Source organism: Candoia aspera, chromosome 15 (assembly GCF_035149785.1).
Source record: "Candoia aspera isolate rCanAsp1 chromosome 15, rCanAsp1.hap2, whole genome shotgun sequence".
Classification (NCBI taxonomy): domain Eukaryota; kingdom Metazoa; phylum Chordata; class Lepidosauria; order Squamata; family Boidae; genus Candoia; species Candoia aspera.
In genome coordinates, this window is record NC_086167.1 from 14,251,246 (window position 1) to 14,274,642 (window position 23,397).

The 23,397-nt window shown below is 45.9% G+C and overlaps 1 protein-coding gene across 1 annotated transcript in view; it reads left to right on the top strand.

The window, feature by feature from the left end:
• The window catches only part of NCOR2 (nuclear receptor corepressor 2), a 157,949-nt gene that overhangs the window by 25,328 nt on the left and 109,224 nt on the right, over nucleotides 1-23,397 (top strand). The window contains exons 2-4 of the mRNA XM_063315670.1: nucleotides 8,888-9,112; nucleotides 19,453-19,580; nucleotides 20,710-20,881. Coding sequence (XP_063171740.1) covers nucleotides 9,008-9,112; nucleotides 19,453-19,580; nucleotides 20,710-20,881 — 405 coding nt within the window. The 5' untranslated portion in view covers nucleotides 8,888-9,007. The remainder of the gene's footprint in view (nucleotides 1-8,887; nucleotides 9,113-19,452; nucleotides 19,581-20,709; nucleotides 20,882-23,397) is intronic.

Here is a 23,397-nt window from a genome sequence, read left to right on the forward strand (position 1 = left end):
GCTCCCCCCCCCCCAAAAAAAAGCAGGCTGTGGAAGTACATGGTCGCATGAGAGTGCTTGGTGGATAGTTTGGTGCAAAGAAAAAAACAGAAAGGAAATTCAAATGTTGGTGGAGCGAATGCAAAAGCTGGGGGCTTCCTCCAGCCATTGTCGAGAAGTGGAATTTCCTCTCCCTGTTTCCACAGTGGCAGTTGGAAAGGCTCCAAGATGTGAACAAGAAAGACAACAGCAATTACCCATTTTATGCTGTTGAACTCTTGTATTGGCTTACTATTTTTAAACCTTTGAACAATGCTGTTTGTTGCTGCAAAGCTTTTGGAGGCCACCACACCAGCTGGAGGTTCAAACACACATCCTGGGAATCTTCTGGCGCTCAAAGACAGCCAATTTTGAATCCTCTTCTCCAGTTTTCTGCTCAAAACCAAATAGTTGACTTCAAACTTTTATGTATCCAAGATGTACGTGTTGACTTGTTCAAGGCAGGAAAGACCAAGGTTCAAATTTTGCTCAGCTAGGAAGACCTCTAGCTATCCTTGGGGAATCATTTGCTGGTTGACTAAATTATCACTTTTTGAAGGAAGGATTTGTTGAAGAAGCCACCAGGTTGAGTTTAACTTCTAACTCATCCAAAGCCTGCTGGTTGGGTTGCATCCAGAAAGTTCTCACTTCTTGTTCCAGTGCAAATGTCTTTTAGAACAATACTAAATAAGAATTTGGTGAGTGTTTGGAATCCAGATTTGGTCTTCAGGATTGGATGTGAGATTCTAGTGTCCATGCTGCGGTGGGAATGTGAAGATCTCACCTATGGAATCTCTTAACTATGAAGAGTTCATTCCATAAATAATCTCCAGCAGCAGATCTTCCATCTCTCTCCCTTATCGTGATACTCCTTTTCAGGGTAAGTCACGTTAAGCAAAGTGCAGGAAAAGAAAGTAGGATGTTGGAAGCAAGGAAATAGAAGAGTGAAAAAGAAAATCAAGTCAGAGTAGCTTTCTGGAGAAGTCCATAATGGTGGGAAAGGTGGAAGGAAAGACAAGAAAAGGAAGACCAGCAAGGTAGATGGACTTGGTTTCAGCAGTGATGACTCCATTGTTTGAAGACGTGAACGACCAGGTTGGAGATAGACCCTCCTAGAGAAGATCCATCTGCATGGTCACCAAGGGTCAACACCAACTTGATGGCACACAATCAGGAATCAGTCAATCAAGCTTAGGCCAGCCTCATTCACTATGTATCTGGGTACCGTTCCTTGCTAACCGTTCTTGCTTCCATCATGTCCGAAGACCGCTTCACATCTCGTCTTCTTCTGTAACATTCAGAGATTGTCTCAGTACCAGGCACGTACTGCTTGGTTGATGAGATGCAGGATTGGTGTGTTGGCTTGTAAGGTAGTCTCTTGATGAGAGATCCTGGCTTGTGTAGAATAGCACGAGGGAGTTTGGGGTCAACTAGATTTAGGCTACCCAGGGCAGGGGCAAGATCTTACCAAAACATGTTGTGTGAGAGCAAACACAGACAATGAATTGAAAAGCTTGTTTTTGTTTAAGTTGGCACATGGGCACTATCAATTGTATTGTATTGTTTGGGGTTAAATACCATTTAGCAAAGGAAGAAACGACTTTGTGGCTATTTAGTACAAAATTACAGCTTGCAGTTTGGAATATCTTGAAGCCAGCTCATGTTTTTTGAATGTTTCCCCATCTCTCTTCCAAGAGACTATGAATAACATACCTATTTATTTCCCACTCCCCCTTTCCATACTAATTTTGTAAAGGTAGATTAGACAGAAATAATGGCAACATTCATGCATAACATTAGGCAGGATTTTATTTATTTATCTATCAATCAATCAAATTTATCACCGCCCATCTCCCCAAAGGGACTCTTTTTAACCATGGTTTGATCAGCAAGGCATAGCGGCTTGGTTTGCGTGTCATTCTGAGCCCTCCTTTGGCAATCTCATTATGCCAAAATAAATTGCATTATGTTTTCTCATCCCCCCAGGCTCATCCATTGCAGCCTGGCTCACACATCGATTGGTTTGATTGTGGTTTACTGAAGAAAAGTTAACAAGCCATCCTAAGCCATAAACCACTAAATCCGAATGAAATCAAAACCACGTTATTATGGCTTTATCTGTTTTTGTTACCTTGCAAATTCAGATTTCACCACGGGATAATAACAGACATGTCCTGAGACTGAAACTTAAATATTTTTGTTTTCTCTTCTCAAACTCAGCAAAGCTTCTGCAGCCCCCAACTGAAAACCTCCAAGCGAAGAGCCACCTGCGGTAACATTAAGCCATGCATTTTTGGAATGTGGAAGTATGCAGGTAGTCCTCGCTTAATGACCACAATTGAGACTGGAATTTGGGTTCCTAAGTGAAGTGGTCATTAAGCGAGTCCAACTCGATTTTACGACCTTTTTTGCGGCAGTCATTAAGTGGATCACTGCAGACATTAAGCAAACCACCAGGCCATGTAATGTCACCCTGTGAATCACAGGGGTCCCTGTTGATTTTGCTTGCCAGAAACCGGCCAGGAAGGCTGAAAATGGCAATCACGTGACTACAGGACTCTCCAATGGTAATATATGCAAACTGGTTGCCATGCACCCAAATTGCAATCGTGGGACTGCAGGGTCGCTGCAATGGTCATAAGTGTGAGGACCGGTTGTAAGTTGGTTTTTCCAGCACTGTCGTAAGTCTGAATCATCACTGAATGAATGGTTGTTAAGCAAGGACTACTTGTAATCATTTCCTTAAATAGTAAATTCCCCTTTCCCTGCTAAACTGGTGTTCCGTACTGCAAAAGGGAGAGAGAGGGGATGTCGGGCTGATTTAATTATAAAAGACTGCGGGATTTTTTTTTTTTAAACCCAACAGCAGTGAAAAAGGGGCTGCAAAGGTTCGCCCACAGTTGCCTTGAACTGGAGCTAGAGTTTCCATAGCTACAACGAATAATTGCTGGCAGCCAGAAGCGTTTTGGGAAGCAAAGCGGGTGAATTGATCTTTTTGATTTTTTTGCCCCCCTCTGCTCTGATGCAAGGGACGCGGTGGCGCTGCGGGTTAAACCGCTGAGCTGCCGATCGGAAGGTCGGCGGTTCGAAACCGCGCGGCGGGGTGAGCTCCCGTTGCTCGTCCCAGCTTCTGCACACCAAGCAGTTCGAAAACATGCAAATGTGAATAGATGAATTGGTACCGCTTCGGCGGGAAGGTAACGGCGTTCCGAGTCGTCATGCTGGCCACATGACCCGGAAGTGTCCCTAGGGACAACGCCGGCTCCAAGGCTTAGAAACGGAGATGAGCACCGCCCCCTAGAGTCGGATTCGACTGGACTTTACGTCAAGGGAAACCTTTACCTTTACTGCTCTGATGCAGTTTTTTAAGCACTTGGAAGGCTGAAACAGGCTGGGAAAAAACAGGCTGGACTTCACCTCCCATCGTCCTCAGCCAGCAGCTGAACCCATCCAGGTTTGAAGGGGGCGGATGCAGGCTTCTGGTAGTCCCTTCGTGGAAGTCGTAAAGATGGGGGACCGTTACTCAGAGTCCAGCTCCAGGCCCTTGACGGATTCCTCAGCTGTTCCTGGGTGGACGCCGCATGCTGCCCTAAACGGTGGTTTGCTTCAGCGTGGTTTGTTGAACAAACTATAATTGGTTGGGTTTGCACAAGCACATGGTGGCTTAGATGATGGGGGGGGACCCGACTTGGGCACAAGAGGGAGGAGAAGGCCGTATGCTACAGGTAGTCCTCGACTTACGACCATTTGCTTAGCGGCTGTTCAAAGTTACAATGGTGCTGAAAAAAGTGACTTACGGCCGGTCCCTGAAGTTACCACTGTCACGGCGTCCCTGCAGTCATGTGATCAAAATTCAGGCACTTGGTAACTGGCACGTATTTACAACGGTTTCAGCATCCCAGGGTCATGTTTGCGACCTTCCCAGCTGGCTCCTGACAAGCAAAATCAATGGGGAACCATGTGATTTGCTTAACAACTGCCACAAAAAATGTCATGAAATTGGGTGCAGTCACGTGATGCCTTGCTTAACAACCGCACCGCTTAACGACCACACCGCTTAACGATGAATTTTCCAGTCCCTGTTGTGGTCGTAAGTCGAGGACTACCTGTACTCAAGTGGGGTTTAAAAGGCTGCTCCCCTTCGCTAGATTAATAAGCAACACCCCCAAATGGCAAGCCACTAGATTTGTGAGTCTTGGTGCAATTTTCATTGGGAGCATCAACAACCGTCTCCTCGCTTTTAAGCTGCAGGGCCAGGCTCCCATCTCCTGGGAAGACGCAAAGAAATGTTTGTGTACCCAATTGAATACATCCAAAGCATTGCGCTCTTTGCTTGCAGCTTTTTATCCAGAAATTAAAAGACACTTTGAGCACAAGAGGTGCCCCCTCTGATTTCTCACGGGCCGTCATCCTGCTGAAATTGAAATATTGGAATGCCTCCGCCATCAGGGAGTTGCATCTTGCAGCTGCCTCTTAGAGGAACAATCCTTTTTTCCCTTCCTCTGCTTTTACTAACAATCAAAGCTGCTCTTTGGCTGTGCCCACAGGGCGTTTATTCATCCGTACCCCCAGTGCGGCACCCCACTTTGATCCACCTGGAAATCCCTCGAAGTAAGACACGATAACGTTTCGGATACCCGTCAGGAATGTGGAAGGGGAAATCTGTTGGGGTGATACCATCTACTTTTTAAGCACTTTTCCTTCCGTCCCGCATCCCTGTGGTTGATCAGTGTCTGCTAAGCCACTCTTTAACTACCATTCATAAGTAACTCTTCCCCCTGGCCTTTGGTCCAGGAAAGTGAGATCCCTCGCTTCATCGCCCTTCCCATCTTTTATCTTTTACTGATTTTAATGTCATTTCTTTGTTTGATTGTTGTGAGCCGGCTAGAGTTTGGAAGTCAGGTGGCACACAAGTTGAATAGATGTTGATGATGATGATTATAAACCATCATTGGATGGGTTCATTCCCCTCTGTTGGGGGAGATGGGCGGTAACAAAATTTGAACAATAAATAAATAAAAAATAAAATCTTGCACTAAATTAATATGAGGCAGTTGTTGAGAGAGGCGAACATGCAAGCTGAATGAATGAATGAACGAATGAAACTTAAAGATATGCATAGCCTTGCTTGGGTCTAGCCGGTGGCAAAAAAAACTGGCCAGTTTATAAACCATGGTTTCTGGCAGAGTGCGCTGCAGCAACCCAATTTGGCCGACATTGATACCTTAATCCTGGATATATTTACAATATCTGACCACAGAAGTCAGTTGGTTTCTCTTTGATTCTTTCAGAAGATGCTGGGCTCAATTGATTCTTCTTCCTTTTCCTTTTCCTTTTTCCTTAGTATGTTTGATTTCTCTTTGTGGCCCAGGATGCTGATGCTATAAATTCAGTGTAAGCCCAACTTGCACCTGGTTGGTGTGCCAACCAGCCTTTATCTTGATCTCCCTAGAGCAAGTAGGCTTTTCTCTTAGGCAACTTGGCATTTGTAAAAAGAGTTTTCTCTGGCTTTTTAAGAACTACAGGTGGGTCCGATGTGTTATGAAGTGCAGGATGAAATGGAAATGGAGTAGTAGCAGGAGAAAGGATATCCTGAATTTAAAACAGGCATGAGGTTCTTATGTTTTTTTAGCCGAAGTTATTTGGCATGGGAAATCAGAAAAGCTGTTTAGAGAGGCAGAGTGAGTTCAGAGTGATCCATCACACTATTTTGCTGCTTTTATTCGGCATATTCAATCAACGAAAATTGTGTTTTGTGATCCAGGCAATTAGATTTGACAAAAGAATCTCTACCAGGCAGTTTTCATGACATTCTGGGGGTATCAGAGGCTGCCGGTGCCACTGATAAAATTTGTGTTCTCCTGGAAATATACAGCAGGGTGGGGGAATGCAAAAATAAACATTGCAGTTCTGTAAAGAAGTCTCCTTTAAGTTTCTTGAAATGGAAAGGAAATAGCAAAATACTGAACTTCCTAATCTGTGGGGGCAGGAGAGTTGCTGAGCATGGAAGGCGATTATGGTGCTCTTTCAAGTATATAAGGACTGCAGTTCAATTGGTAAACGTCTTTTAGATTATTCTTTTTTCCAGTTTGGTAAGGTAGCCACTCTATTTTCACCGTCCCTTTTTTGTTTGTTTGTTTCTCATTTATGGAAGTTGGTGTTCAGAGGATGTTAACTGTTTCCTTTTTAACTGAGCCTTTACCCACCATTTTTTAAGGAGAGAAAGTCTGATATTTTTTTAAAAACCCAGCATGGTTGGTATAAATATAATTTTGCGAAGAACCAGTGCCTGGATATGCTGCTATTGTCTCTCCCACTCGGCTCCTTTCTTTCCTCCTTTTGCATGAATTTTACTCCATTGCATAGAAATAATGATCTTCTGTAGTTTAATCTTCCAGAGAGCATAACAGTTGGAGCAGGGTATAAATACTGGAAATAAATGCACTGCAAATGTCTTGTGAAATTGTACGTCCTCAAGCCTTTATTCAGAGGCTTAAAGGGGGCAAATAAGTAACGCGGTGGGATTCACCCATCATGCTAAGCTGACCTTTCCTGAATCTTCTTGGAACAAGAATGTCTCTGTTCACACAACTCACCATGGTTCAACTCACCATGGTTCAACTCACCATGGTTCAACTCACCATGGTTCAACTCACCATGGTTGGGTGGCCAAAAACAATTCCTTCGGTTTTTAAAGTGATTAAAACAATGCCTGATTGCTTCCTCTTGTGAGATGTCTTGTGAGTTCAGCCTTTGAAAAAAAATTGAATTTCACTGGGGGGCTTGGGTGGAAAATGGGTGGTTGCTGCTGCTGCTGCTTTGCCAAACTCGGTAAATGATTTTCGGGGGGGGTGGGATTTGAAAGGACTGGAGAGAAAGATCTTTAAACAGGCGTAAGTTCAACCGGTGAGGGAACTTCTTCCAGCTACCCCACCCTGGGATATTCATGAATGGATTTGGGGACAGTGTGCAGAATGTGGCTCAGTCCTTTTGTTATGCAATAATAGGGGGAAAAAATTCAGAGGAAGCAGAGTTCTGTTTGTGGTGGGTTCAACTTCCTGTCGTGCTTCCCTTTTGAAAACCATGACAAAAAAAATAGTATTTCAACGCTGCAACGTGATGGCCTTGAAGGGAAAATTTTAAAAAGGAGCGCTTTTGAGAAGAACAGAGTGTGGGTCTGCCTTGCTATCTCCCTTTGGCCAATTGATGCACTGTATAATTAAGAGTTAATTTGGGATCTGAGTTTCATGCTTATTTAAGCAGCTGGTGGTCAAAGGGGGCACCCGGAGAGCTGGGTGACTTTTCATAGAAATCCTGACAAAGCCCAGCGTGCCGTCGTCTGCAAGCAAAGTGGTTTAAGGGTCCGTGAAAAATAGCAGGTTATAAAAGCTTTATTTTTGCACCTCTCAGAACGGATGTTATTGTACCATTCCCCCATCTTTCCATTTCTGCAGAAATAATCCTGCGGTAAGGTTGGAAAAACCCTTTCCACTTGAGGTTTGGGATCACAGGCCAAAGCAGGTGTTTGTTTGTTTGGATTTGTAAAACGGAAATGTCATCTAGCGCATTTTGGATGTTTTGGACTCCAGCGTCCATCATCCTTGGCAGCCGGCTAAGGGGAGGCTGAGTGGGGCACAGGGGAGGGATTGAGAAAATAACAGCTGGCGCCAAGGTTAATCAAGGTTACTCAAGCGATTAAACGGACTGGGTTATTGCCCAGCTGGGAAAGAGAAATAATTAATTTAAGGAGTTGCTTCCCTGAGACTCACACGGTGTTTGGCAAACGGACAGGGGAGGAGGAAGTAAAAGGGAATCCTGGTAAACAGCTATTAGTCAGGACACCAAGGTTTTTATTGTGAACCGCCCAGGGTCCCCTGTGTGTGGGAGATGGGTGGTGATAAAAATCTGACGAATGAATGAATGAATGAATGAATGAAGTGGAACCTCCAGGTGTAGTGGCAGTGTACCTGCTGCTGAATAGCAGCCGCTGATGGAAGTGTATGCATGCTACAGCTTCCTAGCGTTATCTTTCCAAATTACTGGAAGAAACCAGAAGCTTGGTTTTATCGCCTTTTATCTGGCCCTTTTGTGAATTTTTAGACAACGACTGATTTGACCCCAAGGTGACATCTGTGGAAGGCTTCAGAGTTCGTATCTTCGTGCCTCTGGAGAAGAAGATGTGAATTTTCCCCTTGCCAGATGGCTTTCAAAACTTGGAGTTAACCAGATGCTCAGTTTGTGCAACCTGTATTCCAAAACAGCATGGCTGGCTGGGGAATTCTGGGAGTTGAAATCCACCCCTTTTAAAGTGGCGGAGGCTGAGAAACACTGGCTTAGTGGGATTCATGAACTGACCACCTGCAGTTGATCAACCCCAAGTTCTGGTTTAGGGTGCTGTGCATCCTCGGCGACCTGCATTTTACAGGGCTAAGCAAACCATTGTTTAGTGCACAGAGTCACCCTAGTCCAAGTCCACTGGCCAACTCGGGTTTGCCTACAATCACGGGTAACTATTATTTGACCCCAACCCATGCAGTCTCTAGGCTATGTTAATTTGGGGGTGTGCACTAAACCAGCCAAATGCTCGCGTTTGCCCCTCTGGCCAATGCAGGCGTGTGCAAAAGAAAATTGAAGCAAACCCTGTTTTGTGCACACAGCCCCACGGGCTTTCAAGGACCTGGGGACGCATCTCTGGGAAAGGTGGCCCGCAGAGGCTCCTGCCAGACTGTGGTCCCCTTTTTTCTGGACCGAGAATTAAAGCTGGGACTTTTGGTGAGGGAGGGAGATGCACCCCCATTTATCTCTCTCAGACTCCCCCCCCATTTCTTCGACCGGACTCTAACCCGGGCTGCCTTTGTCTCCCTTGCAGGTGCGACGTGACATGGCCAGGACGGGAATCGCGGGGCCGAGCTCCGGGATTCCGTAGTGCGTCGCATCTCTGATTTGCAGGAGCGACCCCCAGAGAAGACGGCCCCCGCTTCCTTTGGCGATGGCTGGATCGACGCAACCCGCAGCCCAGACCTGGCGAGGGGCAGAGGCCCACTACCCGTCTCCCGCCATGTCCTACCCCATGGCGCTAAGCCAGCCTCACGTAGTGAGTTTCTTGTCCTTCTCTTCCTGTCTGGCTTTATCCAAAAATTGAGCCTCATCACCTTGGGCTGGCTGTCTTCTGCGGGCGTGCAAACGGTGCAGAGCGGGCCTCGGGGTCACGAGGACTAGAACCTCGGGGTGGCCTTTCAAAGGAGGTTGCTGGGAAAGAGTCTGTGAACCGGCTCCCTTGAGGCATCGCTCGGCGCACAACCTGCTCGGCTCAACGGCTGGTGCCCTTCTCTAAGGCAGAGGTGCCACGGGGTCCGCGCTGTTTTCTTGGCAGGCAGCGGGGGGGGGGGGCTTGCCATTGCCGTCGTCTGGCAAACGGTGTGATTTGCGTCTTGTGCAGGGGCCAGTTGGAAGGGACCGCGTGAGTGTTAGGAGAGGAGGGGAAGTGCGGTTAACTACCACTGTCGGATTAAAGGGCCTTCCCTTTGTGTCTCTGGCGCTCCGTTTTTAGTGCCTGCTGAATCAGGGCAGCAAGACGGAGTTCCCTGGCTTGGCGAGGCAGGCCACATCTTGGCTGGCTGGCTGGCTCTCTCTTTCTCTCTCTCATTCATTTTCATTCTTCTTTCTCTCTCTCTCTCGCTGTCATTCTTTCTTTCTTTTCTTTCTTTCTTTCTTGTTCTTTCACTTTCATTTTTCTCTCTCTTGCTGTCATTCTTTTTTCTCTTTCTCGCTTTCATTCATTCTTTCTCTTTCATTCTCTCTCATTCTTTCTTTCTCTTTTTCTCACTTTCATTCTTTTTCATTCATTCTCTCATTCTTTCTCTTTTTCTCACTTTCATTCTTTCTCATTCTTTTTCCTTTCTCTTTCTTGTCCTTTCTCTCTCGCTTTCATTCATTCTGTCCCTTTCATTCTCTTTCTCTTACTTGTTCTCTCTCCTTCATTCTTTTTCCTCTCTTTCATTCATTCTTTCTCAGAAGTTTTGTGATTTCTTGTGGAGCAAAAAGGGAGGATCTGGAATGGGGCTCCCTCACGCTCTCTGCCCTATCCGTGGGCAGGGTCCCCTTTGCGCGAAGACCTGGGCCCTCTGCCAGTGTGATGATTCTTGGTTATTTCTGGCCTGCCTTCCCAAAGGAGGTTTTGCCCAAGAGAGCTGGTGGCAGTCAAAAATAGGAAAGAGTTAAGATGCACATAAGTGATAGAAGCGGGGGTGGTAGAAATAAAATGGGGAAAATGGTTCAGTTGTACTACACAAAAGTTATTACGAGGGGAATAATTTAAAAAGCAGACAGGGAAGTTCCTGGAAGGAAGAGCATCCCTGGGGCCAGTTGCAAAAAGAGGTGGCGAAATAAGGATCCAGAATGTCTCACGATGTTGAAACTGAATAGACTGATACCTAGAGACAACCTTAGCATGGCTGGCTGGGGAATTCTCGGAGTTCAATCGATTGATTGATTGATTGATTGATACTGGGAGTTGAAGTCCACACATCTTAAAGGGGCCAGGGTTGAGAAACACTGCTGTAGAGTGTCCAACCTGTATGTCCAGGGCCAGCATCCCCACTCCGGCCCTTTCCAAAGTTGCCGCAAATTATTATTTTTAATAGTCCCCTTCGATTGTGTTGGACTCCTGGTGATTCCATGTCCAAATAATTTAATTGGCAGCGGCTCAGACGTGGTTTGGCATCTTTTGAGATATTTCTCCAATTTCTTGGTCTCCCATCCCAACCCCATCCCAACCAGCCCCGCCCCCCTTAGCTATTGAGATCCGCCAAGGAAGCCACGGTGATGTCACCTTCTGGAACAATGCATGAAAGGGGGAACTTATAAACTGTCAAGGAGAAATAGCAACCCTGCTTGTTTGTTTTTAAAAAGGGCCTTTATTTATTTCACAAACGAAAGCCAAGGTAGAGCAAAACAAAACAGAAGAGAAGTGCCTAAAAACAACAAAGCATTACAGGTAGTCCTCGACTTATGACCATTCATTTAGCGACCATTTGAAGTTACAACAATGCTGAAAAAAGTGACTTACAACCACTCCTTGCAATTACGACTGTCGTAGTATCCCCACAATCATATGGTCAAAATTTAGGCACTTGTCAACCAGCATGTATTTATAATGGTTGCAGCATCCTGGGGTCACATGATTGCCATTTGTGACCTTCCCAGCCAACTTCCGACAAGCAAAGTCAATGGGTGAAGCTGGATTTGTTTAACAACCATGTGATTCACTTAACGACTATAGCAAAAAGATTGTAACATCAGGCGTGACTCACTTAACAACTGCCTTGCTTAGCGATGGAAGTTCTGGTCCCATTTGTGGTTGTAAGTCCAGGACTACCTGATATTGATAAAGGCTTACGTGTGCAGATGTTATTATCTGTGCTTGGTTAATTGCATGAATTATGAGATTACTTTTAAATTAGCTTTAGGTTTTCTCTTGGTCCCTTCCACTCTTGGGAGCACATAATTTAAAGGGGAAATCAGATTGTGTTGCACACCTCGGTTCTCACGACCTTGTTCCTAAGCATGAGTCTCAGAACCATGTGCAAGCCCCGCCCCTTTTGCCCAGACCTACGACATCACGATGTGTGTGCAAAAAAGGGCAGAGCTCACATCGTGATGGTGCAACATCGCTTTCTTCATCTGATTCCCTCCTGCAGGCCCTTTGGATGGCCTCCCCGCCAAAAAGTCGGAAAGCATTATTATTGTTCGCCCCTGGCATCCGGAGAATTGTACAGCATGAGCAAAAACATCAGGTTTTTTTTTCCCCTTCCAGAAAGCAAAATAATTATTTTCCTCTTGCATGACTTTTTTCCTCCAGTTGCATCAGCCCGGGGTCCCTCACCTACCCGAGCAGATACAGAAAACATGATTAGCTCCAGGAAATCTCTGCAGTCTGCCAAGATAAACGAGGTCACTCAGGCTTTAGTTACTACCTGGAAAATAAAATAATAATTAAAAAAAAAAAGCCTTCAGCTATGCATGTTTGGATCTTGGCAGCAAGGACTTGGTCACGGAGAATAAAAGGACTTTTTTCTCCCAGGCTGGGTGTTTACACTGCTGATCCCTTATCTGAAACCACCCATATGTGCTGAATGTCCGACAGATTCCCTTGATTTCAACCTGCGATGTGCGTCTCTTTTTTAGAAGCCGTTGTGGTTTCTCTCTGTAATTTGGAGTTGGGCAGTACCTTCATCAGAACCAACAAAAAGGCCCCAGAAGTGAGGGAGTTTTGAAATCCGGCCGCATCGGCTGAGAGATTAAAGATTTCAGCTTGGAGACTTAGTCCAGAGGTGTTCAGTTTTAGAACTGGTTTCAAGGTGGAGTTTGCAGACCGAAGGCATCAATCCCTGGGTTCTTCGGAAGGTAACCAAATATTCCTCGCATTTGGGGAAAAACAGGTGAAACCACAAAGGGTTAATCATCTCTCAGATGTACCATGTGAACGAAGCCACGTTCCCAAGCTAGTGAAGAGGCCTTATAGCGACAAATCTAGATTCTTTTTAGGAGTGTTCTACATTTTCTGAAGTCCCAGAAGCTTTTAAGCTGCATCCCATTCCACAAAACATCCAGGAAAGAATTAGCCTGCCAGAGCTGAGTAATTACGCAGAATCAGAGAAACTGAGCCAACAATTTGCACATCAGGATCTGCAAAGTTGGGAAGCAGAAGATGCAACCTGAAATGAAGAGAGAGATGCCCAGATCCATCTTGGCAAGAGTCCCCGTGTGCTGAAGAACCTTTGGGGTGCCCAGAGAGTGATTCTTGCTGGCTGGGCTGGTTTCTGGAATTCATTTTCTCTTGAGGCTCAGCAAAATCCCGGAATGCTTTTGGAACCATAGAGAATATTTTATTTGGATTGAAATTCAGCATCTCTAATCTTGCCTGGTGGTCTGGAGGTCCTCCAGCCGTCTAAGGCATGTACCTTGAACAGGCGGTTTGTGTTAGAGCAGAGTTTACCCCACTGAACTGGAGGCTGTGCCCCCTCCCCTCGTCATTTTGTGTCATTAGAACTCCCAGCATTTCTGGCTCTAGCAGAGGTGTGCAACTTTCTCTTGATTGGGGTCCCACTTAAAAAAAAGATCAACAACACAGAGATTTCAGCCAGGACCCGGAGGACATGGCTGAGTTTTTGCCCCCTCTGGCAGCCCTTGTAGGTGACCCTCAACTGGGTATTTTTATAGACTATGTCATCATTAAGGTGGGGTATAAAACTCTGCCCCTTCCTTGTAAACTACCAAGTTACCTTGTTCCCAGGGAGCTTCTGTTTTCCCAAGGCAACTAAGGATGCATCTAATAGAGCACCTTGAAGACTAACTCATCCACCACGGTGTCCCTTAAGAGGCCAACATCTTCAGAGCTTTGATGAAGAACATCCTTGCCACAAGGGACGCAGTGGCGCTGCGGTTTAAACCGCTGAGCTGCTGAGCTTGCCGATCGGAAGGTCAGCGGTTCGAATCCGCGTGACGGGGTGAGCTCCCGTTGCTAGTCCCAGCTCCTGCCAACCTAGCCGTTCGAAAACATGCACATGTGAGTCGATCAATAGGTACCACTTAATGGCGTTCTGTTTAGTCGTGCCGGCCACATGACCACGGAGGAAGTGTCTACGGACAAACGCCAGCTCTTCGGCTTTGCAACGGAGATGAGCACCGCCCCCTAGAGTCGGACACGACTGGACTTCATCTCAAGGGAAACCTTTACCTTTACTATCCTTGCCACAGTGCTGGTGTCTTTGGGGATGCCGTAAATGATTCAGAGGGAGCAATAATGACTTTATTCCTATTTCTTCGTTTGTTTTGGACCTCATGGCTTTGATGCAACACAGCAGGTTTTTTTCCATTTGCAAATCCGCTTGCTAAAATGGGGAGGGAGAGGTGGAAGAGATGTAGAACCTCATCTACGTTGAAGATGTGTTTGTTTGCTGTAAAATGAGAGGTGCTGGAGCCCCGTGGATGAAGGACATGAGATTCAGTCCTTAGGATTTCTCTCAGAAGAATGGATCTGCAAGTGTACACCTTTAGAAAAATTCTGATCAGTCTCTCTTGGTCTAAATGGCTAATATGGGTCTAGCGTCCCCCAACTTGGCATGATATCCAGAATCGCCCAAATGGGTTGTTCTTCTAATGATGGCTTTGAATTCAACAGTTTGGGACAGTCTGTGTGGCACTGAGTGCTATCAAAATCACTCGGTCAAAAGATAGCAAAACCTCGTGGGACCTATCCATCCAGAGATCTGAGATCTCCGGATTGAGTCGACTGTTCACCATGGCAAGCGTCCTTTTGCAGTTCTCAGAAGCTTGGATAGCCTGTTCGGTAAGCCGTGAGGTTGATATTTGCAGATCCATCTGGAAACTACGAAGATTGGAGGACCAGGACCAAGTCCTTGGCCAAGAAGGTCCTCTGTTGCACAGGTGGCTGTTACAAATTACTCTACAAAGTCTTGACCAAGTCCAAGGTCTGCAGCCCCGCATTTGCAAGGAAAGTCCAGCTCAGCTGATTTCAGATGTCTGATTTCAGATGTCTTTCAGGCCAGCTAGAGATAAAGCTCTGGAAACGGAAATGCATTCAGAGGTCAGAGCTGTGTTTAAAACCCCCTGGGGGTGGAATGCCGAAGACGCTGGCTCCTTGCAGGCGGGAGGTCTGCATGAAATAACCATAATTACTGATGCTCATCTGTCTGGGGCGTACTTTCACCTTGGTTCTGCGCTGTCGTCATCACCCGCAACTTGGGGCTGAAAGACTTCGCTCTTGCAAGCTTAGTGCCTGGGGTGGGCGAATTCCACCAAAATATTTGTTTTTCTGCTTTGCCTTTTAGATCTCAAGCGAAGCAGGTCCTCCTCCAACCTAAGCAGAGGAAGAAACATCAAAACAAGCCCATTGTAATGTCAGACTTGCCGAGAATAACCCCTGAGCTGAATAACAACAACAACAACAAATCTATCACAGGAACTTAAGGATCTTGGAGGCAGGGAACCGTGAGAGATGATATGATTTGAATAATTCTAACTCCTGATGGCTTACAAGAGAAAATTCAATAAAACTGTCCACAGTGAGAAAAAAGTAACAAGGAAATAAAGCTAACCCACAACCTTAAAAAAAGGAGAGAGGCGAAAGGTCCCCTGTGCAAGCATGGAGTCATGTCTTAAGCACACCTCAAACTCCAAGGCAGCTCGTAAAACTGAAAACAGGGATAACACAAATGTAATAGTGATGGGGAACAATCACATCCTCAAAGCTTGGTGGAAGAATTCAGCCTTTGCTTGTTTCTGGAAGGCTGTAGGCTAATTTTAGGAGTGGGGTATTTTATTTTTTAATTTTTATTTATGCTGTTTATCTGCTGCCTGAATCTTTCTGGACTCTGGGCAGCTGACCGATCCTAAAATAGCAATCAGAATTTTTTGAGAAATCCACTTGTGACTTTAGTAACAGAAAGAGAGCACGTAACCTCCAAAATTAAGCCAAATATACCTAGTTGTACACACAGGGCATCGAAAAGGCGCTGGGCTGGGATCAGACGTTGGCCTTGTTTCAAATGGCATCACACTTGATTGCACCAAAAGACTTAATGGAAGGTTGTGTGGTTATTAGGTGCAACCTGCAGCCTTCTGGCCTTGGCGCATGGCAGTTTGGTCTTGCAGGTGCTGAGTTTTGTGTGTCTGTTCCCAACACAATCAACAACAGAGCTCCATCATTCGGCCTGGGAAGGTGTGATCCTTTCATCCCGTTAATGGATGAGAAAAGGCGGTAGCTGCTACATAAACCACCTGATCTGGATTCCTTCCCATGGTTTGCACAATTCAATTGAGTGATTCATCCATCCATTTATCTATCCATCCATTTTATTTACATTCATTTATTTGTTTGCTTGTTTCTTTGGGCAATTTTGAGGTTCGTAAGAATCTGGGCAGCTTAATGTGAAAACAGAAAAACCAATGAGTTGATTGGAGTTGGGTGGCACCTAAGTCAAATTAAATAAACACACACACCATTCACTTCCAGAAGAGAGCAAATCCTGAATCAAGATTAAGTTCCTTTTTTCCCACCCCAGCTTCATTTGCAGATAGCACCAAGTGAAAGCTGAAATTAAGATCTGATTTATTCTTCTTTCCGACTGTGGGTAGGGTGGGGTGGGAAAATGACAAGAAGAAGAAGGGAAAGGAGATTCCTGGCAATTTTGGGTTGGAGAGGCCTAAAGGTGGGGAGGTAGAGCTCTCCTACATCCCACCCACCCACCCACTCCCCAAGAGTCCCCCAAATGTTGACCATGGCCCATCCAGGTTCCATGTCCCTTCCTAACCTCTGCAGAAGTTGGTCTAATACTGGCTTAATATTAATTGTAACTTCAAGCTTTATACCAAAAACTCATATCCCAAAGCTTTGGGGCTGTTCAGCTTATTGCTCGGCTATAGCACTGGGTGTAGTGAAAGGCGAAAATGAATGAACAGAAAGGGTGCAATCTTAGGTAAACGTCTGTAGTTAGTTTAACTTAATTGCAGTCGAATATAAATGAATGAGTGGAGAGTCTGCTGTGGCTCAGCTCATTCCTTTGGAACATGGTTCTTAGTTACACCCTTGAAAAGCCAGGGAAGCTCTTGGCCCTTTCCAAACATTCATGGCTTCGCAGTTACCATTTTTTCTGGGAATTTAGCTGTTGATTTTATTTATTTATTGCCAGCGTTTGTCGGCCCTCCACTTCCTTGACATTGCTTGGAATTTCCCTGGCCGGTTGGCAGCCCTTGAAAAGCTAGTGGCCGGCCGTCTTTCCGAGCTGTCAAAGTCCAATGAGAGGGGAAGCCCTTAATTAACTAGAGGAAGGGAGACATGAAATTTTAAAAATGGGCTCCTTCAGAGCTGGAAGCCAAGGACTTCACAGCTGTGGGAAGCCAGCCAGCCCAGTTGGGTGGCTTTACATGGTTGATGGAGTGTTTTCTTCAACCTCCAAACACCTTTAACATCTTTTGGAGCCCCATTGGTCACCAAGTGCAGTTGGTAGGTGCCTGGATGGGCTGTAGGCTGCTTGGGGATCAACTTTAGGATCACTGTGTGGTTAACGTGATTTATCAAAAAGGTTGGCTTGTCAAACAGAGAGGGTGCTGTCTGTTGGAGGAGGAGGCTTGCCTCATGGGGATGAGTTCAGAGTATCAACTGAGCATAGGAAGTCATGCAGTAGGTCATTGGTTGACTTGCCTCTTCCCCTCTTCACACGACACGGTGTGTGGTTCTGCCTACCTCAAAAGGCACTCCATGGAAGCTTTTGAGATGAATGGGGCTGCATCTCCAGGCATTTAGAACACCAGAGAGTGTATGAATTAAGGAATGGCTTAATTGGGCAGTAGAGTAGGCCTCATTCCACTTGCATCTTGATTTGGTTAGCATGTTGGGTGAATCCAGCCATTACTGGGTTGGTCAACCATGACTTGGGGCTTCAGGTGTTTTGCAAAGCCAGCCAGTTGTAGCTTATTCAAGGAAGCGTGGCTGAAGCAAGCTGTGGCTGGGTCTGAAGTGCACATCCGGACACAGGGTCAGGGTCAGGCCCAGTGGGAGTGGGAGAGTAGAGATGGAGTGTGGGGTGGTGGTGGTCCTGACACAGGTTGCAGTGCCTTGAAAGGAAGGCAGGAACAGGGATGACCAAGCAGTGGAAGAAGAGCAGGAAGGAAATCCCAACCAAGATGTTGGCATCTGGAGGATATTCTGGTGCAGTTGATGCGGTTTTCACTCTAAAGATGGCAGTTAATTTTGAGGAAGTTTCTCTTTTGACCAAATGGTGGTTGACTTGGGGTTTTCCTTAGTTCTCCTTTTTTTTTCTAAGTAGTTTTGACCTATATGTGTAGGTTTCGGAGCCTTGCACATGCCTCAAATTTCTCCAGACTCTCCCATACACAAGGGCAAAGATGCTTCCTCAAATTGGGGGTTTCCTTTCTTGTTGCATCAGAGAGGTAGCTTGCAGAAACCACAACCCCTTTGTTTCCACTTCTGGCACTGAGAAAGGAAAAGAGTTTGGGGAATAAGAGGGCTGGCCATTAAAATTTCTCATTTGCCTTGCTTTCCTGGAAGACCCCAGAAGCCAGTGTGGTTGGACAAGGCTAGGTGATGTAGAGGGCACAGGGAATGGCCTTGAAGAAGAGGAGGAAGAACCAACAGCAAGGCAACTGTCAAGAGGCGCTTGAGCCCGGGCCAAGAAAGTAACTTGAGAAAACATCGAAGCGAATATTTGCAGCTCAGGGTTGAACTGTGGCGTCCTTGGTGCTCTCTGAGCCTGGTTGTTTTTTTGCAGACATTTCATTGCCAGACTGGGCAACATCTTCAGTGCGAAGAGGAAGGGGGACTTGCCCTTGTCTCAGACAAGAAAACATCTCAGACAAGCTCCTCCCTGGTTCACACAAAGATAAAGGGAGGGAAGGGGAAGCACATTCAGGCTTGCAAGATTCTCTTACTCTAACTTTACAATTAAAGTAGTATTGGACCTATATGGCGTGGGTTTCTTAGTCTTGGGCAGGCTTCACAGCCAGGAAAACATCCTGGCATTTTATTATGTGTACCAGCAGTGTGCAGAACAGGTTTTTGTTCTAGACGTTGGTAGGCTGGGGACAGGAGGAAAAAAAAATCATTTTTTTTGTTCAAGGATCCTTGTTTGTGCTGAGCAAACCTTTTGTTGGAAAGGTGGGGTTGATATGCTTGAAGGGAATGGAAGAACTGACATCAGCTCCTTCCCTCTTTTATGGTGGGCTGGCCCTAGGGAGACAAGCTTCTGGTCCTTGTGAAGGACCCCAAAGCTTGGATGGCCATCAATCCTTGCAAATCCAGACTTGCAGAAAAGGGTGTTGATGACCCTTGTTGGTTTAAGAAGTTTCCCAGGGTAAAGCCCTCTTCTGGGGGGAGATGGGAGGTAGCAAAATTTGAAAAATAAATAAATAACTGCATGGTAGCCGAAAAGATCACGGGAAGAGGTTTTGGGTTTTCAAATTGTGTAGGAAAGTTTGGTCCTCCTTGTCTTTGCTCCAGGCGACACAAGAGCTTAAAACAGGGACTTCCTAACCTTCTCTAAACTCAGTTTCTTTTTTAAAATTTATTTTCCCCTTTTATTGTATTGTTCTTTATCTCGATACATGCTGTTGTTTCAGTGCAGTGAGGTTTATATGATGTGATGGGAGACGATTAACGTTCTATTATTTAGCCAGAGTATTGAAAAGAGAGAAAGGAAAGGAAAGAAAAAGCATCTATCGACATTAATTACCATTTAGGATGTCAGTGTGATGAGCAGAGAATTATTTGGCTGTTTCATCCGAAGTGAAATATAGTATTAAAAAAGAATCACTGCAATTCACGTCAGAGTATTGGCGATATGGTAATGGTTTCGATCCTAAGCTCTAAACTTGGTTTCATTCTGTCTGTTCCAGGATGTGGGTCTGTTGGAATATCAGCACCATCCCAGAGATTACCCTTCCCACCTGCCCCCAGGATCTCTCTGGCACCCGCAACGCCGGAGACCCTCCTTGTTATCTGAATTCCAGCCGGGGAATGAAAGGTAAGGCTAAAGAGATGGGACATGTCTGTAATCCTGGATTGGAGTCCTTTGTGAATCAAGTACAGATAGCCCTCAACTTACAACCATTCATTTAGCAACCGTTAGAAGTTACAACGGTGCTGAAAAAAGTGACTTACGACCAGTTCTCACACTTACAACTATTGCAGCTTCCCTGCAGTCACGTGATCAAAATTCAGGGGCTTGGCAACCAGCATGTATTCACAAAGGTTGCAGCATCCTGGGGTCACATGATCACCATCTGGGACCTTCTCAGCCGGCTTCTGACAAGCAAAGTCAATGGGGGAAGCCGGATTCGCTTAACGACCACATGATTCACTTAACAGTTGCAGTGATTGCTTAACGACCGGTGCAAAAATGACGTAAGATTGAGCATGACTCACTTAACAACTGCCTCACTTAGACGAGGAAGTTCCTGTCCCAATTGTCATAAGTTGAGGACTACCTGTAAGTGTGACGGCTTGGGGGGGAAGTGGGGTCCTGTAAACGGGGAACCATGTCTGATTTATCTGTTTTGAAAAAGACAATATTTGAAGGGTTGAATATGGGGAGAGGGGAACTGTGTAAGAAATTTTAAAGGGGGAGGAGAGAAAATAAATTTCTAACTGCTGTAAAGAAGATGGAAGTCGCTTCTTTTTTCTATCACCTTTTTCTTTTTTTCTTTTCTGCACTTTTTCTTTCATCTTTTTTTAAGCTCTGTTTTATTTCATGTTCCTTTTATTCACGTAAAATTTTTTTCAGTAAAAATGAGAAAATAAAGGAAAGGCAATATTTTCTGCTCAGCAGAATATGCAGCAATACGGATTACGCACCTCTGTTCCTACGGCAGAGACGCTGTGGCATCGTACAAGAATATTTTGTATTGCTCCTTGTAGTGAATTCCTTAGGGAACCAGCCACTATCGATAAGTATAAAATATAAAGTGGGCTTCTTTTTTTTCTTTCTGCTTTCTTCGTTTGCATTTTTAGTTTGCCCCTGGACTTTTAGAATTTTCTTTAAGAGTCAAGAGGGTCTGACGCATTGGGCTTGTAGAAACGGGCTAAAAGAAATTGAAAACAGAGCCCGTTCTGCTCAGATCTCCTTGACCCAGTTTCTTTTCTCCCCTTTGCAGGTCCCAGGAGACACACGCCCGGTCCGAGTCCCATCCCTATCTCTCTGACCTGGGTAAACAGTCGGAAATTGAATTCATTGAGACCAAACGGCCTCGGATGGACCTGTCACAGGAGCCGCTGCTGAGGCCCCCAACTCTGCTCAGCCAGGGAGGCGCAGAGAGTCTCTCCAGGGTAAGCCGGACAGAGAAGGGGTATTGACTTGGCAGGAAGGTAATTCTCAGTGGATGTCAGCCTTACCAGGTAGATCAGACAGGAAATGTAGCCAGACGAGCTGATTCTATTTTATTGCAAAGCTACATTGATAGAACCTTGCAAGACTAAAGTACCAATCTCCCACTATCTCCTTTACAGCCTGGGAAGCAAGGGAGGGTCCCTTGTGCACCGTTTTCTCTGCATTCGCTTCTTCTCTCACAATGACCACCCTGTGAGGTAGGCAGGGTGCGAGGGAGCAACAGATCCAAAGTCAACTAATGTGATCTCCTTGGCCAAGTGGGGACTTGAATCCTGTTTTCCCCAATCCATCACCTTAATCCCTAGTGACACTGGCTTGGTGGCCATTGCGCTCCATCTTTTATTTCTTGCTCTTCTTTGGGAATTATGCCACGGTGTCTCCTTCAGTTAGCTATCTTTAAAACGAGGAATAACCCAACCTTTGTCCTCAATTCTTCCAGCCCCAGAGCTTACACTGATCCTTTAGGATCAGGGTGCACAAGTTCATCTACATCTGGCCAGGGCTAGAAAATAGTGCGTAGGGCGTCAATGAAAACTGATTTCCATTTCCTTTCATTTGCAGCCCATTATATTTAAGCACAATTTAACTGGGTGGGATTCTTGAGTGCAGATCGGCTGAGTCTGGAGAGATCCAGCTGCTCGCAAATGCGCATCGCAGGCTCGGAAAAGGGCGTGAAGGCAGCCAAAGGTGGCCCCTTCGATGCACAAATTCAGCCCTGCCTTTAGCTCAATTCTTGCCCTTCTTAACTTGCCCATCCGCCACCCGCTGTGACTTGCAGGGTGCAAATTTCCCGACTAGCATTTTGGAAAATCCCTTCTCCCTCTTCCCCTGACATTTCTGCAGGGGGTTTAAAAACAGCTGCGCACATCCCATGCTCGGAGCTTCTGATGGCTCACCGTGGCTGGGGTTTAAAGCACCCTCGAAAGATGCTTCCTCCGTCCCAGTCTTCCCCGCTACGGCTGCCTCTCTCTGCCAAGCGAGGCCGACTGGTCATCTGCATAATTAGGCCCTTCCGTTCTGTTCCATCAATTTTACAAGGTGACACCTCACCCCGTCCGCTTCGGGCGAAAGAGAAACCGTTTCCTTCAGGGGTTTCCACCTCTGTAATTGGAAAAGAAAAAAAAAAAACGTTGCCACATCCTCAGCTTCCTTGTTCTTGATGAAGACTCCTCGGTGAGCTGGTCTGCTGAGATGTCGGCTGAAAAACGAAGCACGCTTTATGCCTCCGGGCGTCAAGAGGGAGAGAGCCGCAGTGCCTAAATCTCCAAAATGCAGAGAAGAAAACAGCACTGATAGCTTGACTGGCTCTCTGGTAGCCTCAGCTCTCGTGTTTTGTGAGCTAACCTTGCGGGGATTTGGGGCGAAAAGGTAGGATCTACACATGGCGTGGAATGCTGACTGAGATCGCATCATGCTAAGCCTTAAGGTGATTTCCTTGGTTTTGGGTTTGAATAATGTATGATGTATGGTATGTGTATGGTATAATGTATGGTTTATTTCCAGGAAATAAACCATACCCTTATTTTAGGGCAATAAACCATGATTTTAGAGGCATTTATTGTTGGTTTGGGAATCTTGTTTTAGCTATAGGGCAGTGTTTCTCCACCTCAGTAAGTTTAAGATGGGTGGATTTCAACTCCTAGAATTCCCCAGCCAGCACGGGGTGGATTTCAACTCCCAGAATTCCCCAGCCAGCACGGGGTGGATTTCAACTCCCAGAATTCCCCAGCCAGCACGGGGTGGACTTCAACTCCCAGAATTCCCCAGCCAGCACGGGGTGGACTTCAACTCCCAGAATTCCCCAGCCAGCACGGGGTGGACTTCAACTCCCAGAATTCCCCAGCCAGCACGGGGTGGACTTCAACTCCCAGAATTCCCCAGCCAGCACGGGGTGGACTTCAACTCCCAGAATTCCCCAGCCAGCATGCCAGGAGTTGAAGTTCACCCATCTTAATCTTGCTGAGGTGGAGAAACACTGCCATAGGTTGTTCCTGTATATGTGAATCCTACTTTCATTCCTGATTTGTCTTTGTGGCGTTTAACTAACCCTGGCTGACCTCAAAAAGCTAACCAAGGTCAGGTGTTAGGTGCCCTTGGATGGGAGGCCACTGGACGATCCCAGGCTTGCAATATCCCCAAAGAATAAAGTAGCAACCCACTTCTCTATTGTGGTCGAGAAAAATGCACGGATGTTTCTTCATTAGCACGAATGGAACTTCCCTCGAGGCAAGCTGTGTCTTGAGTGTGAACCCAAGTAATCGTGTTTTTCCCCAGGAATAAATCATAGCTTAGAGCAGCTGTTCTCAAAGGGTGGTCTGGGAGCCCCTCGGGGTCCCCAAGACCCTTTTGGGGATCCGTCAAGTCGAATAAATAAATACTTTCAAATTCCTCAGTTTTAATACCTCAGACAGTAAATATCGATTGATATAGCCCACATCAACCCAAGCTCCATCGT